General features: G+C 46.2%; 1 protein-coding gene across 2 annotated transcripts in view; it reads right to left on the bottom strand.

Annotated features, from left to right (window-relative positions):
* fat1a (FAT atypical cadherin 1a) overlaps positions 1–16,439 on the bottom strand; it is a 77,995-nt gene that overhangs the window by 14,350 nt on the left and 47,206 nt on the right. For both annotated transcript variants that reach the window (XM_053619546.1, XM_053619545.1), the window contains exons 8-13: positions 14,360–14,635; positions 13,439–13,649; positions 7,300–11,367; positions 6,141–6,337; positions 4,951–5,104; positions 2,955–3,188 (exon numbers count right to left, since the gene is read on the bottom strand). In XM_053619546.1, the coding sequence (XP_053475521.1) occupies positions 2,955–3,188; positions 4,951–5,104; positions 6,141–6,337; positions 7,300–11,367; positions 13,439–13,649; positions 14,360–14,635 (5,140 nt within the window). The remainder of the gene's footprint in view (positions 1–2,954; positions 3,189–4,950; positions 5,105–6,140; positions 6,338–7,299; positions 11,368–13,438; positions 13,650–14,359; positions 14,636–16,439) is intronic.

The following is a 16,439-nucleotide window of genomic DNA, read 5'->3' as shown; positions in this document are numbered from 1 at the left end:
TATCGTCTCTATAGTAACAGCTCCCTCATAGGAACTGGTGACGTGACGTGGTGATGTTTCCATGACGAGACGTTTACTTAAGGTTTATATAAAGGAGTCTTCTGTCTCAGAGCAAAGCTGTAAGATCTTTTATTATTATTTATTATTTATTTATTTTACAAAATGGCATCCCTGATTCGCAACGCAGAATCGCAGAATCGCCGGACGCTTTAAACACACACGCCCTGACGTGCGACACGAGACAGCGTACACATACGCGCGACGTGTAACAGCTGTATTTCTCGATAATAAAAAAGGTCTGCGATGGAAGAAGAGAAGGAGAGAAAGCGGTTTTGCGTGGGCACGGGCGCCTCAAACACTGCCTGGAATTCAGAGCTGCTGAAAAACAGGATGACATTTAGGACGGAACCGACGTGAACAAAGGACGCTGAAAGAGAAGAAGAGAAAGAGGATCTCATAGTGCGGGGGGTGGGGGGGCAGAGAGAGAGGGCGAGAGAGAGAGAGAGAGGTAGACAGAGAGACAGAGAGAGAGCAAGTGAGAGAGAGAGACAGAGAGAGAGACAGAGTGAAAGAGAGACAGAGACAGACATAGAGCGAGTGAGAGAGAGATAGAGCGAGTGAGATAGAGAGACAGAGAGTGAGAGAGAGAGTGAGAGAGAGAGACAGACAGAGAGAGTGAGTGAGAGAGAGAGAGACAGAGAGAGACAGAGAGAGAGCAAGAGAGAGAGAGACAGAGAGAGAGAACGACAGAGAGAGAGAGAACGACAGAGAGAGAGAGAGAGAGAGAGAGGGAGAGAGACAGAGAGAGAGAGAGAACGACAGAGAGAGAGAGAGAGAGAGAGAGGGAGAGAGAACGACAGAGAGAGAGAGAGAGGGAGAGAGACAGAGAGAGAGAGAGAACGACAGAGAGAGAGAGAGAGAGAGGGAGAGAGAACGACAGAGAGAGAGCGAGAGAGAGGGAGAGAGACAGAGAGAGAGAGAGAGAGAGAGAGAGAGAGAGAACGACAGAGAGAGAGCGAGAGAGAGGGAGAGAGACAGAGAGAGAGAGAGAGAGAGAGAGAGAGAGAGAGAGGGAGAGAGAACGACAGAGAGAGAGCGAGAGAGAGGGAGAGAGACAGAGAGAGAGAGAGAGAGAGAGAGAACGACAGAGAGAGAGAGAGAACGACAGAGAGAGAGAGAGAGAGGGAGAGAGACAGAGAGAGAGAGAGAGAGAGAGAGAACGACAGAGAGAGAGAGAGAACGACAGAGAGAGAGAGAACGACAGAGAGAGAGAGAGAGAGAGGGAGAGAGACAGAGAGAGAGAGACATAGAAAGAGAGACAGACAGAGAGAGTGAGTGAGAGAGAGAGAGACAGAGAGAGACAGAGAGAGAGAGCAAGAGAGAGAGAGACAGAGAGAGAGAACGACAGAGAGAGAGAGAGAGACAGAGAGAGAGAGAACGACAGAGAGAGAGAGAGAGAGGGAGAGAGACAGAGAGAGAGAGAGAACGACAGAGAGAGAGAGAGGGAGAGAGACAGAGAGAGAGAGAGAACGACAGAGAGAGAGAGAGAGAGAGGGAGAGAGACAGAGAGAGAGAGAGAGAGAGAGAGAGAGAGAGAGAGAGAGAGAGGGAGAGAGAACGACAGAGAGAGAGCGAGAGAGAGGGAGAGAGACAGAGAGAGAGAGAGAGAGAGAGGGAGAGAGACAGAGAGAGAGAGAGAGGGAGAGAGAACGACAGAGAGAGAGCGAGAGAGAGGGAGAGAGACAGAGAGAGAGAGAGAGAGAACGACAGAGAGAGAGAGAGAGAGGGAGAGAGACAGAGAGAGAGAGAGAACGACAGAGAGAGAGAGGGAGAGAGACAGAGAGAGAGAGAGAACGACAGAGAGAGAGAGAGAGAGGGAGAGAGACAGAGAGAGAGAGAGAGAGAGAGAGACAGAGAGAGAGAGAGAGGGAGAGAGAACGACAGAGAGAGAGCGAGAGAGAGGGAGAGAGACAGAGAGAGAGAGAGAGAGAGGGAGAGAGACAGAGAGAGAGAGAGAGAGAGAGAGAGAGGGGGAGAGAACGACAGAGAGAGAGCGAGAGAGAGGGAGAGAGACAGAGAGAGAGAGAGAGAGAGAGAGAGAACGACAGAGAGAGAGCGAGAGAGAGGGAGAGAGACAGAGAGAGAGAGAGAGAGAACGACAGAGAGAGAACGACAGAGAGAGAGAGAACGACAGAGAGAGAGAGAGAGAGAGGGAGAGAGACAGAGAGAGAGAGAGAGAACGACAGAGAGAGAGAGAGAGAGACAGAGAGAGAGAGAGAGAGAGAACGACAGAGAGAGAGAGAGAGAGAGGGAGAGAGACAGAGAGAGAGAGAACGACAGAGGGAGAGAGAAAGTGAGTGGGAGAGATAGAGAGAGAGAGAGCGAGAGAGACACACAATCGGCAAACAGAGTCAAGGGCGTACATGTTCAGACATTAAACACTTATCTCTCTCTCTCTCTCTCTCTCTCTCTCACACACACACACACATATCTTTGTACCCAGCTTTCATCTTTGAACTCTGCTTTAACTCCATCTGCTCTTTGAAGTCTGCACTTTGAAGCAGGACAAAAGTTTTCCCCTTTCACCGATCGCCAAATATATTTCCCCGTCCCGCTTAAACATGGCCCACTTCATCAGGGTGCGTTCACTAATTATGAGCGATCATGTCGTCTCCTCGTCCCTACGGCCTTACCGGCAGGAAATGACATCACGATTTCTTTTCGCTTCTTGAAAACAAAGCCGAAACCTCATTTAAAGGACGAACGCGCCGCCGCATCGCTCTCTTCGGGCGAGGGTTAAATCCCGCTACGCCGCCGTCAGCAAGGAGCCGATGAAAACAACTCAAACAAACGCTTTATAAAATAAATCTCGGATGCCATTAAAGATCACGTGTTAATTGTAAATATGCAAATCACGTTCAGAAAAGGAAACAAGCACGGGATATTCGTCTCACCGGTGTCGAGGTCCGTGGCCTGCAGCCGCGCGACAGGTGTGTGTATCTCGGTGTTCTCGAACACGGTGATGGCGAAGGGGTCGGCGGCGAAGCGTGGCGCATTATCGTTCACGTCCTCCACCGCGACCTCAACGTCGGCCTCGCAGTAACGGCCTCCTCCGTCCACCGCGCGGACCTTCATCCTGTGCACCGCGGCCTCCTCATAGTCCAGCGCGCTGAAGGTCTTCAGCTCTCCTGAGAGAACACACACACACACACACACACACAGTGTCAGAACGTTCAGCTCATCCCCCAGATGCAGAAGATAAGAAGCTTTAACGACCCGAAGGCACTTTCAGGAAGCTTTATTAAACACTTCACACCTTCTTCCTTCTTCTCTCAGACAAATAAAAACATCCACACAAACAAACATGTGAACGTGTGCTTAACGTGTGACGTGTGGAATCTGTTTAACGAATAAAAAAAAACAGGAAATAATTAAAGGCCGGGAAAAAAGAGGAGACAGAGAGAAGTGGGGTAGAAGGGAAACAGAGCGGTGAAGGAGGGAAAGAAAGAAAGAATAGATTAGAAAAGATTGAGAAATGATGAGAGACAGTGTGTGTGTGTGGTGTGTTTGGTGTGTGTGGTGTGTGCATGTGTGTGTGAAGCCCTTGGAATATCACCCTGATCATCTAAACACTAAAAGACTCGGGCTGTAACGCACAGCCTGATGGGATCCACTTCCTCCACTGAACCCCGCTGTGGCCTGTAGGGGGCAGTGTGGCTGTTCGGCTGGGCACAGAGAGGAGGATGATTACCCCTTCACTCAGAGAACCCTCTCACACGACGAGAGGGAAAGAAAAAACAAAACAAAACACACTGCTCCTCGCAGCTAATGACTGTCAGATGATGAGAAAAGTAAATAATTAAAGAACAGAGTGAGAGAGAGAGAGAGAGAGAGAGAGAGAAAGTGGAGGACGAAGGTAGAGAAAGAAGTGACTGAGGAGGGAAGAAGTGCTTGAGAAGGAAAGAAATCTTTTTACTAACTTCACTTGAGCACTTGAGGAAAGAGAGAGAGAGAGAGAGAGAGAGAGAGGGAGAAAGAGAGAGCGCTCTAGGAGACGTGTCTCTCTGCGGGACTCTTGGCATCGCTAACCTTCAACAAAGCGTCTTTTCTTTTCCGTGACTGAACAAAAGCGGGGAAAAACGAGGAGAAAACCCTGCAGATACGTTAATCCCACACCCAACACCAGCAGTCTGTGTGTGTGCCAACATATAAACACACACACACACACACACACACACACACACACACACACACAAACACGCAACGTTCTTGCTTGCAGCTGCTGACTAGCACCTTCACAATAGGCTTTGTGTTGTAGCGGCGTGATGAGATGCTAACACACATGCTCAAACACACACACACACACACACACACACACACACACACAGTACACTGCTTGCCTTCTGGCTGTGTGTAATATTTAATTCACAAAGAAAGAGAGAGAGAGAGAGAGAGAGAGAGAGAGAGAGATTTGGAGTTGGAGTTAATAAGCACCGTCAGACAACTAAATAGCCTCGCTTTTTCAATAATGCATCTTAAATTACTTGCAGGGCTTTTGTGTGTGTGTGTGTGTGCGTGTGTGTGTGTGGGTGTGTGGGTGTGTGTGATTCATTTTCCTTTTCCATTGTCTACATGGTTAAAGTCTGGAGTGAAACTACACACAGGACTAATGCAAGGAGTCTAGTTTGTGTGTGTGTGTGTGTGTGTGTGTGTCTGTGTGTGAGAAGAGCTTTGGGAGCACCGAGTCTGTCAAAACAAGGCCAAGCATCAGCTTCCATACGAGCCATGACACTGATAGTAAACCGTGCGCGCGCACATACACACACACACACAACCCCCTGACACTTGGTTGCATATACTGACATGATTACAAATGCTGGTACAATGAAACCACAAAAACACGTGTATCCTGTACACACATACACACACACACACACACTCACTCTGTACCTGTCTCAGGGTCGATGCTGAAGTGTTCGGCTCCGGCTCCTGAGAGCTGGTAGTTGATGTGAGCGTTGGAGCGGATGTCGGCGTCCGTGGCGGAGACCTGGAGGACGTAACGTCCGGCTACGGCGTCCTCCGGGACTCGCACCGTGTACAGAGACTGGAGACAGAGGCAGGTAATGAGGACGAAGTATTACGATACAGAACAAAACAACGAACAAAATACGTGTGGGTGGACAGAAAAATAATAAAGCAAGAAAACTGGAGCAGATTAGATATAGAGAGAGTGAGAGAGAGAGGCGACATATATATATATATATATATATATATATATAGAGAGAGAGAGAGAGAGAGAGTGAGAGAGAGCGACAAATATATATATATGTATATATAGAGAGAGAGAGATAGAGAGAGCGAGAGAGAGATAGAGAGAGAGCGCGCAAGAGAGCAATATATATATATAGAGAGAGAGAGAGAGAGAGAGAGAGAGATAGAGAGAGAGAGAGCTAGAGAGAGAGTGAGAGAGAGCGATATATATATATATATATAGAGAGAGAGCTTGAGAGCGATATATATATATATATAGAGAGAGAGAGAGAGAGAGAGCGAGGGAGAGAGCGAGAGAAAAAGAGAGAGCAAGCGAGAGAAAGAGAGGAGAGCATATTTGAAACAGTCCCACTGTGGAAAACAAAAAAACAAAACAAAAACAAAGCAGGGAGCAATTGAAACACAACTGGGGCGTATTACCACCTGAAAAACGACTCTCAGAGCTCTCAGCGGTGCAGAAGGATGCTTTTTGTCTTTTTGGAGCGACGTTTCACACAAGCACCTTTCCAAAATCACAGCTCAAGTGAAATCCATTCTGTCTCTCTCAGCTTGTTCTCTAGCTGTCTAACAAATCCTTGTTTACTTTTAAATTTGCATGAAGTGGACGAACTTTCTTCCAATTTACCTGACAGTAGGCACTTGTCTGTTTACAGGCTACTGTTACTAGCTTCTCAACAGTTCTTAAAAAATCAGACTGAACCTTTAAAAAGGCAACAAGTGGCACGAATCGATACGAAACAAAGCTCCGAACCGTACCTACTCGACTCCAAGAGTCTAGAACCGATGAAACACCTTGGAAAAGCCACCACCTTGACGCCCAGACACCTTGACTTCACAGAATGACCTACATGCTTGCATCACCATCTTACCTTCTCACAAACAGGACCATTGTCATTGGCGTCCAACACTTTGACCTCCACCACTGCCCGGGCGGTGAAGGTGCCGTCTGTCGCCGTGATGTTGAGGTGGTAATTGTCCGTCTCCTCCCTGTCTAACGGCTTTCGCACCAACACCTTCCACTCGCCCTGTGTGTGCTCTACACCAAACTGCCCCAGGGGGTCACCACCTTCAAACAGCCATCGAAAACAAGTCATCAACATATTGAACACATCAGCCAGTAATATTTCTGCAACCTCTAAAATGAAGACATCTGAAGATGTGAAGTGAAAAGAAACACTGCATGCGACACACATTAACAACGTGTTAAACGTCCTGTTTATATAATGATCTAATTGCTCGTTTAGCGCCGGTTCTCCGCGCTGGGATCATTTCTGTGATTTCTACACACCCTTGGCAAAGGTTTGTTTATCTTTCTCCATGGGCATAGTTTCGACCAATGAATGAAAAAGTTTTATGAGGAAGACTTCGTGCATTACCAAATCAAACCAAAAGTATCTATCTTGCCCTGGCTTGAACTCAACAATTGGGACAATAGTTGCGAAAGCATGCTAACAAAAAAAAAAAAACACTTAAAAAAACTATATATATATATATATATATATATATATATATATATATCACCAGTGCACTTTTGCAAGATTTGTATCTCAATCATAATCCGAGGTCCTGCAAAGAGGACCGTAACAAAGGAGTTAGGGTTGCCAAGGAGTAAGCAGAACCCTCATCATGACCTCATTTCTAAGATCTTGAGACATTCAGCTTGGCAGAGTTTTTCACACGAGCTAATTAACACCAGAGCATGCCCATTTCCCCAGCCAATTCCCGAAGAGTTACTGGAATAATTACACAAGCAGGACTTTTTCTATTGACCTAAATATTTCGGCTTGTAATTTGAAACTTGTTTACAGATCGAATGAGGAGAATGTTTGAGCAAGCAGATGGTATCTTTATACTGGCTGGTTTTAAGTGGCTCGGCAGTGATGAGCTGTTATTAGTGCAGGATAATTGAGTGCTTGTAGATTAGCAATATTCTGAATTAGCGGTTTCAGTAGGTTGACAGACAACCGGAAATGTTTAGATACCAACAAAGGAAATGGCGTCTAGCCGTGCTTTAGGACTTTTGCATACCTGTAACGAAGTATTCGACTTGTTTGTTGATGTCCTCGGAGTCTGTGTCGGTTGTGCTGAGGATGGCGATCACTCCACCAGGGGGGTCGTCTTCGCTCACTGTGCCTTTGTAGATCTCTGCTGTGAATCTGGGCGGGTTGTCGTTCACGTCGGCTACCGTTACTTCCACTTTGGTGCTCACTGTAAGTTGAACCTTGTCTCCACGGTCAGTGGCCAGGACTGAAACGGTGTACTTGTCTCTCTGCTCGCGGTCCAGCTCCTTCAGTGTGGTCACCCAGCCTGTTTCGCTATCGACAGCAAACAGTTCTGTTATGACCTCTGTGTCCTGGACGGGATCCAGACTGTAGCTCACCTGCCCATTGGTGCTTGAGTCCAGATCCATTGCTTTCACCTGTATCACCGAGGTGCCTCCAGGGAGATTCTCAACCACGACAGCTTCATAAGGGTCTGACTCAAAGAACGGACTGTTATCATTTACGTCCTTGACCTGGATGTTAACATCCACAGAAGAGATGATTTCATTCCCTTCATGGTCACTGTGCGCTTGGAGAGTGAACTGATACCACTTGGTGCTCTCATGGTCCAGTTTCTTCACCAGCTTCAGCGCGCCTGTGTCACGGTCAATCTCAAAAACCTCATCTTTGTTGCTCTCTAGGGTATTACCCTTTACTAGACTGTAGAACACTGGCTGGCCGCTCTCTGCCTGAATCATATCAATTTGTGACCCTAGGGGACGATCTTCTTCAATGGCAAACCTATAGTATGGTTCTACAAACTTTGGCACTTTGACCTCTGGGGCAAGTACTCTAACATAGACAGGGACAACAGAGGATCTTGAAGGGTTACCACCATCCCTTGCACGTACAAGGAAAGCATAGAGCTCATTTTCTAATCCAATGAGACTCTCTTTCGTCACGATGATGCCACTGAGTGGGTGGATCTCAAAGTTCTCAGATACGTTTTCTGTGTCAGCTTCGATAGTGTAGGTTATGTCAGCATTGCTGCCTTCGTCCATGTCAGAAGCGGCAATTTTAACCACCGTTGTTCCTCGAGGAACATCTGATCCTATGTTGACTTTGTACTCTGCAGCTCTAAACTGCGGGGAATTATCGTTAATGTCGGTCAGGATCACGTTGATGGTGCAGAATCCTACTTTCCCGCCACCATCTTTTGCCATCAGCGAGACCTGAATGATTTTCTCCAAAGCATTCTCGCGATCAAGGCTCTCCAAGGTAAAAATTTCACCATCTTCATTCACAGAAAATTTGTCTCTAGCGACATCATTGACAATGTGGTACGTGACTCGTCCGTACGTACCCGCGTCTTCGTCCGACGCCGGAGCCTCTGCCACTAATGTTCCGACTGCAGAGTTTTCTAGAAGCTCGACTATGTAGTCGACTTGAGGGAAGGAAGGACCGTGGAAGTTCGCACCGTTGACGGTAATTTTCACAAGAGCAGAGTTCCTGAATACGCCGTCGGACACAGAAACGTTAAGGCTATACAGGGGCTCCATGTGCGGCTTCCTGTGATTGGAAATCACAACTGCTCCAGATTTTATGTCTATGACAAAGTTCTGCTCCTCGTTTCCTGACAAGATTGAAAACTCGAGTTTTGCACTATCAGAGCTGTCAGCATCCGAAGCCTGAACCTGTGTCACGAAATGGCCACGGGGAGCCAGCTCGCTGACGGACGCTTCATAAATCTTCTGGGAGAACACAGGAGCATTGTCGTTAAGATCTATTACATCAATCATCACAGTGACTTCACTGGAAAGCGCTGGAACTCCTCCGTCGACAGCTCTGACTGTTAGCTTGTGTTGCGTTTTCTCCTCATGGTCTAGCATGCGTGCGGTCCAGATCGTACCAGTGTCACGATCGATAGTAAAATATTCAGAGTTTTCATCATTGTTGGCGATTTGGTAGAACAGAAGTTTGTTGTTACCTGTGTCGGAGTCAATGGCGGATACCTGCACTACCGCAGTGCCGATGACGGAGGCTTCGGAAAGGCTAGCGTTATAAGACTTGGCTAGGAACACAGGTGGGTTGTCATTCACATCCTCTAAGATTATGTCAACAAATACGTCAGCCTTGGCACCAGTCAACGAATCTGTGGCTCTTACACTTAACTTATAAGCAGGATGTGTCTCGAAATCAAGAAGCTGAACCACTTGAATAACTCCTGTGTTGAAGTTGATGTAGAACTGATTGTAAGGATCGCCCTCTGTGATGGTGTACACTACCCTTGGCCCTTCTGAATGACTAGCCTGTACATGGATAATGGGAATGTGTAGCTGTACATTCTCAGGGATCTCTAGACTGTAAAAAGGTTTTTCAAACACTGGTATGGCTTTATCCACTACAGTTATAGGCACTTCAACGGTTGCTGACAATGGTGGTTCGCCGCCATCTGTAGCCACAACCGTGACCATAAACTCTGAGTCCATTGAGTCCATCTCGAAGGACTTTCTCAGTGAAAGTTCACCTCTAGCACTTATCTGGATGTATTCGTTTAGTTCCTGTAGACGGTATCTTACGTCGGCGTTATTTTCTGTGTCCAAATCCATGGCAGTCACTTGTCTAATAACTTGGCCCACCTCGGCATCCTTCTGAACCAGTGCGTGGTAAGGCAGGTTGACAAACATGGGTGGGTTGTCATTGACGTCTTCGACGGTTACTCTTACAGGAACGTGAGCCATGTCGGACGACTTGTCCGCTCTGGTCACTTCTACTACAATGTCATAAGCGTCCTGCTCCTCACGGTCAAAGGGTATGCCAGTTGACGAGAGAACCCCAGAGGTACGGCTGATCTCAAACCTTTTATCCGGGTTTAAAATGGCATAAAACAGAGGATCGTTCACTTGGTTTCCTACAGCAGCAATGACAGCCAGAGTTTTCTTTTCCAAGGAGTTCTCCTGTACAAAAGCCTTGTAGGAGTTCTGAGTGAACTTCAGACTGCTTGCTTTATTCTCTCGAATGCTGATCTTCACTGACGCCATTTTGGAAAACCTGCCATCAGACACCCTAGCCTTCAGCTCGTACCTACTTCTCAACTGGGTGACATTTTGAATAGTAACGACCCCTGTGAGTGGGTCCATTCTGAACTTGTCTCCGATGTTGCCCTCTGCAATCGAGTAGAGGAGTCTAGCGTTCGGTCCCGAGTCGGCATCAGTCGCGTTCACTGTGATGACTTTCACACCTTTATAAGTTGGCACTAGAACTGTCGCCTCATATATGTCCTGGCTAAACTCTGGTGGACAGTCATTGACGTCTACGACTTCGATGGTCACGTTGGCAGCCTTCTCGGCAAAGTGACGTGGGATTCCCATGTCGTGTACTTGAACTGTGAATCTGAAAACAGATTTTCGTTCATAATCCAACTCGGTTGTGGTTCTTATCGCTCCGGTGCTAGAATCAATGGCAAAGTAATTGTGGGCAAACGGTTCCACAATTTGGTAGACTAGCCTAGCATTTGCATCCCGGTCCATGTCTAAAGCACGGATGACTAAAGGAGTGCTGTCTTTAGTGAGGACCACACTGTTCACAGGAGAGGACTCACTAACTATCCCGGTAAACTCCTCCTGGATGAAAACTGGCACGTTATCGTTTTCATCCTTCAGGTGAATCAGAAGTGTAGCATTGCTAGCTTGGCCAGCCATGTTGGAACCCTGAATGGTTAGTGTGTAGGACGGAATGCTTTCGTAATCCAGAGCCTTTTGAGTCACAACGACTCCAGAGTTGGGATTAACGTCAAACGCCCCATTCACATTTCCTTCCTTGATCTGGTAGAAGACTGACGATTGGCTGGTGGCTGTAACCAGACTTACGAAAGTTCCAGGAAGCGCAGTTTCACTGATCTCAGCAGAAAACTCTTTCTCAGAGAATTTAGGCACAGCGTTGTCCGAGACAGTAACCGCGACGTCAACAGTCGCTGTAGCGCTAAGGGGTGGACTTCCTCTATCTGTAGCTTTCACCGTAAGCTCAAAGTGATTGTTGTTGCTTTGGTCCAGCTCTTTCGCCACAGCGATGGTCCCGAGGACAGGATCGATGGCAAATGAATTAGCTACGTTTCCTGCAGAAGAGAGGCAATAAAACAGAAGCTGTATATTACCATGCTTGGCTAAAGTATTGATTTCTTTTATTCTTTCAGGCAACTAAACTGTACCTTTATATATTTTGTGACTCTTGACTACGCATTTAAATAAACTCAATGGGAATATTAATGACATGTCATGCATTATCGAACACCCTCACAAGCATCAGTTGTTGTTTTTTTTGTTTGTTTGTTTTCTTTTACCATAATTCGTGTCCCATTGAATATGACTGAGGTTGAAAATGTGACATTTAAATAAAACTTCGGATGCGTTGTATCATCAGATAGGTCTTTTTTTCTTGGCGATTTCCTTTTCGCAAAAGTGGTCTCTTAATATTTTTTTATTGACAACAGATGAATATTTAGCTGACCTTCAGCGCTACGTTAAAACAAATCAGATTAAAATAAAGCATTTTCACTTTCCATGACACACAAGGGTCTATGTGGTGGTTTATGAGTAGCGCTGACTCTCTGGACTTTACGCTCCAGTTAGATTAAGTCATGCGCGACGCTTCAAAAATGTGCATTCTCGACATCCCAGAGAAACATCCCCGCTCTGCTGTCCAAACACTGGCTATTTATTAAGACAACAATAATGGGAAATGAAAAGGGAGGAAACCACCAGCCTACTGCATGCTTCACAATCCTCTTTAATTTGTCGCTGTCTTTTTTTTCCTTTCTGTCTCCCCTCTCTGCTATCCCTCGTTTTGTATCCTTCGCTTGGTCACTCGGCTTTCTTCCCTCCCGCCTCTTCGGGTTTTTTTTTACTCCGTCTCTCTACATGACGTCTTCTCACTTTCTCAGATTGAGAGCCTGGTGGGTTGGAGACCTCTGGACGGGACACGTAAACTCTCCCACTCTCATCTCTCGCTGGTTCTCTGCTCTTTATGGACAGAGACACAAAGGAAAACGTGGGCAACATGACAGGAATGCTCTGCCTGCCGCTCGGGGTCTGTCAAAGCACGTCACCTCATGCACTCCGAACCGTTTCAAATTTTAAAGCCCATAAACACAAGCTGCCAGGACATAAACCCAACGTTCTCTTCGACAAAGAATTTCAAACGATTCCACCTGTTTGAAGGTAAACAGTGCTTATAACCTGCAAGAAGCTGACGATCAAAACCAGGATTTTTCCATTCCAGTAACTGTTTACCGCGTCATGTAACACACAACACCTTTGTTCTTCGATGTAAAAGAGAACCAATGTTCTCGTGCTTTCTCAAAACATCTTCAGGACCATTTATTCCACTCGAAAGATGTTTGGGTTAGTCGTCGATTTACAGAACCCGTGATCGCTATAAAACGGCTTCTTGGGCTCCGCACGAATCGAAACCGTGTAAGGAGACATTCGCCAAAGTCACGAGAGAAAGGGTTGGTGCTTTAATATTTCGTCAGACAATCGCTAGAAAAACCGAGAGCGCGTACGCAAGGCCGATTTATAATTAATGGCTATCGTTATAATGGTTTGGATTTAAAGTGATTACTACTGAAAAATAACTGCGTGGCTCCATAGCCAGCTCTTTTAGCTCCGTAGGTCTTTTATTCCTCTGTTCTACGGCTTCGCAAAAGCAGCAAGAGAGAAATCGCTGCAGCTTCTGGACTCCTGTGGCCGTTTAGCTTTCATTTAATTTGATGAACTTTTATCTCCGAGTGGGAAACTGATTCGTCTTATATCTCGACAATAAAGGAAGATGTGCACTGAGGGCTCGGAATGGTTGGTCCCCGGAAAACGTTCAGAGGTTTTACTGAAGGCCAGGGATTTGAACTTGCAACCTGACGATCTCGAGGAAACCCCTGAAGCACAGGAAGAACATGCAAACTCCGCACAGGGTCGGAGGCGGGACTAAAAATCCCAACCCTGAAAGTGTGAGGTAAACGTGCTAACCACTAAGCCACCGTCGCCCCCATAACTTTTGTGATGTAGCACTGAAGGTCTCTGATATAATTTTCTTGTGCAGTATGCATAATAATAATAATAATCATAATAATAATAATAAAAAGTTGACATTAAGTGATGCTTTTCACTTGAAAAAAAACAACTAATAATCACCTGATTCGATACTGTAGACGATCTCAGCGTTCCGTCCTTTGTCCTTATCCAAAGCGGCGACCTGCAGCACGGACGAGCCGACAGCGGCCGACTCGAACACGCGCGCCACATACGGCGCTCCGAAAAACCACGGCGCGTTGTCATTAGCGTCCTCCACTCTGACGATCACTCGCACCAGGTTCCGCTTCACTGGGATGTCCTGGTCTCGCACCTTAGAAAGTTAAGGAAGAGAGGTTCAAAACGTGCGGACGGCCATTTTGTTTCTTCATCATAATGTAGTTAACGTAGTTAACAAACCCATCAAACACTCCTGAGAACATAAAGCGTTTTAAAAACAAAATGTTGTTGTTTTTTTTTTTTACAATTATTTCTCAGAGACATGCACGGATGGCTTGCGAACAGAGCGACAAACAAACCCAGAGAGAACATCAGGTGAGGTGACGCACGACTGACTCGACATCTCAAATAATGACGACAAATCAATTCAACTAAATAACTAAATAAACACCGCCACATGATACACACACACACACACACACACACACACACACACACACACATCTACAGCTTCCCAAATACAAGAAACAAATTGAACTAATTAAGAACAAACAAAATCAATCAGAACTTCTGGACCACAAACCGTCTGCGAGTTCGTTTCACTGTAATAGCCTCATACGTCTCTAATTTAACCCCCGTGCAAAAAAAAAAGCACTCACATTTCATGATTAAATCCAGCGCATTTGCAACGCCAGGCATCGTATTAACTGAGAAAAATAAAACGTTCTTCGTCTTCGCTGTTTTTCTTTCTATAAGTTCTATTTCGCTCATAAATCTTTCCCGTAAGTACGCACACAGCTACGTAATCTCGTTTTCTCATTTCTCCACACACACACACACACACACACAAAGACGAGGTCATACCATGACGGTGAGCGTGTGCTGGCGCATGGCCTCGTGGTCGAGAGCCTCGGCTGTGTACAGCGCTCCGGTTCCCGGGTCCAGGCGGAACTTGCGCAGGCTGAACGGGTCGGTGCTGCTCAGCAACGTGAACGTCAGTTTGTTCTTCTCGTCCTGATCGGTGGCGCTCAGGCGTAGCACCTCGGTGTCGGGCGCCGCGTCCTCGGGCACGCTCACCTCGTACCGTGGCTGGGAGAACTGCGGCCGGTGGTTGTTGGTGTCGATCACTTTGATGAGGACCTGGCGGGAGGAACACGAGCGAGATTTACTGCCTCATACTCATATGTGTTCTAGTTATGTTGTGCTAGTTTGTATACTTTCTTGCTAGCTAGCTGCATGTCTTTGATATTGCTTAGGTTAGGAATCATTTTACAACATCGCCCTTTGCGGAAGTGCTGCCATTTTCAATTTCAACGCATCTCTGAAAGCTACACAAGACTCTTATTGTTACTGTAATAGTATTATTAGCCTCATTTCTATGCTTCAGTACTAGCTAGGTTTTTGTTGTGCTAATGCCTATTCAGGTGATGAGCACTACACCACAAAGCACTTCCTACTTGTTAAAATGAACAAAATGGCTGATAATATAACGCAGGCGCTGTAAAGCGATTCTAGCTGCTACACTAAAATGGACGTTATGCTAGCTAGCTAGCGTGAAGCTGAAAATCTGGATTGTTAAAGTACCCCAGGATTGCGCCAACGATATATTGTGTGGCTACAGTCTGACTATTAACGTAGACGGTCATTTTTTATAATGATTAGCCTTCGCATATTGTGCGAGATGAGTTCATTCACTCTGAATGCAAACCGCTGAGGTTCAAACAACAGACATTCCCCATTAACATCGAGGCTTCACCAATGAGATTGTAATAACCGCTATGCGTACCGCACACACAACATGTCGCAAATTAATATCAGTATGATATTTAGTCCGTATCATTCAACCCTAAAATAGAAGCAGCGTTTAGGCCTTGCTAATCAGACTGAATCAATCAGACTTTAACATTTTTTTTTTTAGCATTGCTGCTAAGTCAAGCGAATAAAGCGCTTTGATATTTCAAATCCGGTCTAACCCCGAGATGAGCGCTTGGGTCGGTAGCGCTGGGAAAATGTTACGGATTGACATCGTCTTTCTCTAAATACCAAAAGTCGCTCGCCTACATTAACGTAAAAGGCTGTGTTTCGTTAACGGTTATAAAATCAGCCGAACGGAGTTAAATGTCAAAGCGGAGATGGTGGCGTAATTATCCGAGAGCTGACGGTGTAACCTGGTCACGAACAGGGCAAAACAAAACAAAAGCAGGCGCGTGGAGACACGATAACACAATAAGCACTGCGGCAATATTCGTAGCTTTTTCAGTATGCAGTAATAGTCATAAGTGACGCTGTACTTATATGGGCGTTAGCAGAGATGCTACGTAGCTAGTAGGGAGATATTACAAAAAAAACTAACATGGAAGAAACTAGCGCAGTGCGAAATGCTTTATTAGATTGTACAAATGACTGTGGCTGTGCTGTGAGGGAAAATAATATGCAGGGACATCAGAGAGGTGCTAGAGCGTAGACCACTGAGAGAGAGAGAGAGAGAGAGATAGAGAAAGTGTGTGTGTGTGTGTGTGGCACAAACTAGTATCCCGGTAGAGCTGGCCTGTTTTTATAAAGTGCCAGAAGAAGACAAAACGTCCCTCCTTCGTTCACTCCACTCGGCTCTGAGGGGCTGAACAACATACCATCAAGCCATGCAGTCACAAACCCCCCCTCCCCTGTGGGCGGCCATATTGGATCCAGTGCTCTCAATAAGGGAAGCCCATATTAGCTGGCTGGATGTGATGACAGCAGATAAAAGTAGCTTGGCAGCAGAGATAGACAGAGAGAGATAGACAGAGAGAGAGAGAGAGAGAATGAGAGAGAGAGAGAGAGAGAGAGAGAGACAGATGACTAGACTGGCGAGGAAATGAAGTAGGGAGAGAGGGAAATGTGAGAGAGGAAAATGGAGGAATAAAACTGTGAGACAGACAAAAAAAGAAAGGGAGAAAGAGAGAAA

The sequence above is a fragment of the Ictalurus furcatus genome, chromosome 29, assembly GCF_023375685.1.
Source record: "Ictalurus furcatus strain D&B chromosome 29, Billie_1.0, whole genome shotgun sequence".
NCBI classification, from domain to species: Eukaryota; Metazoa; Chordata; class Actinopteri; order Siluriformes; family Ictaluridae; genus Ictalurus; species Ictalurus furcatus.
This window is presented reverse-complemented; position numbering and strand designations above follow the sequence as displayed.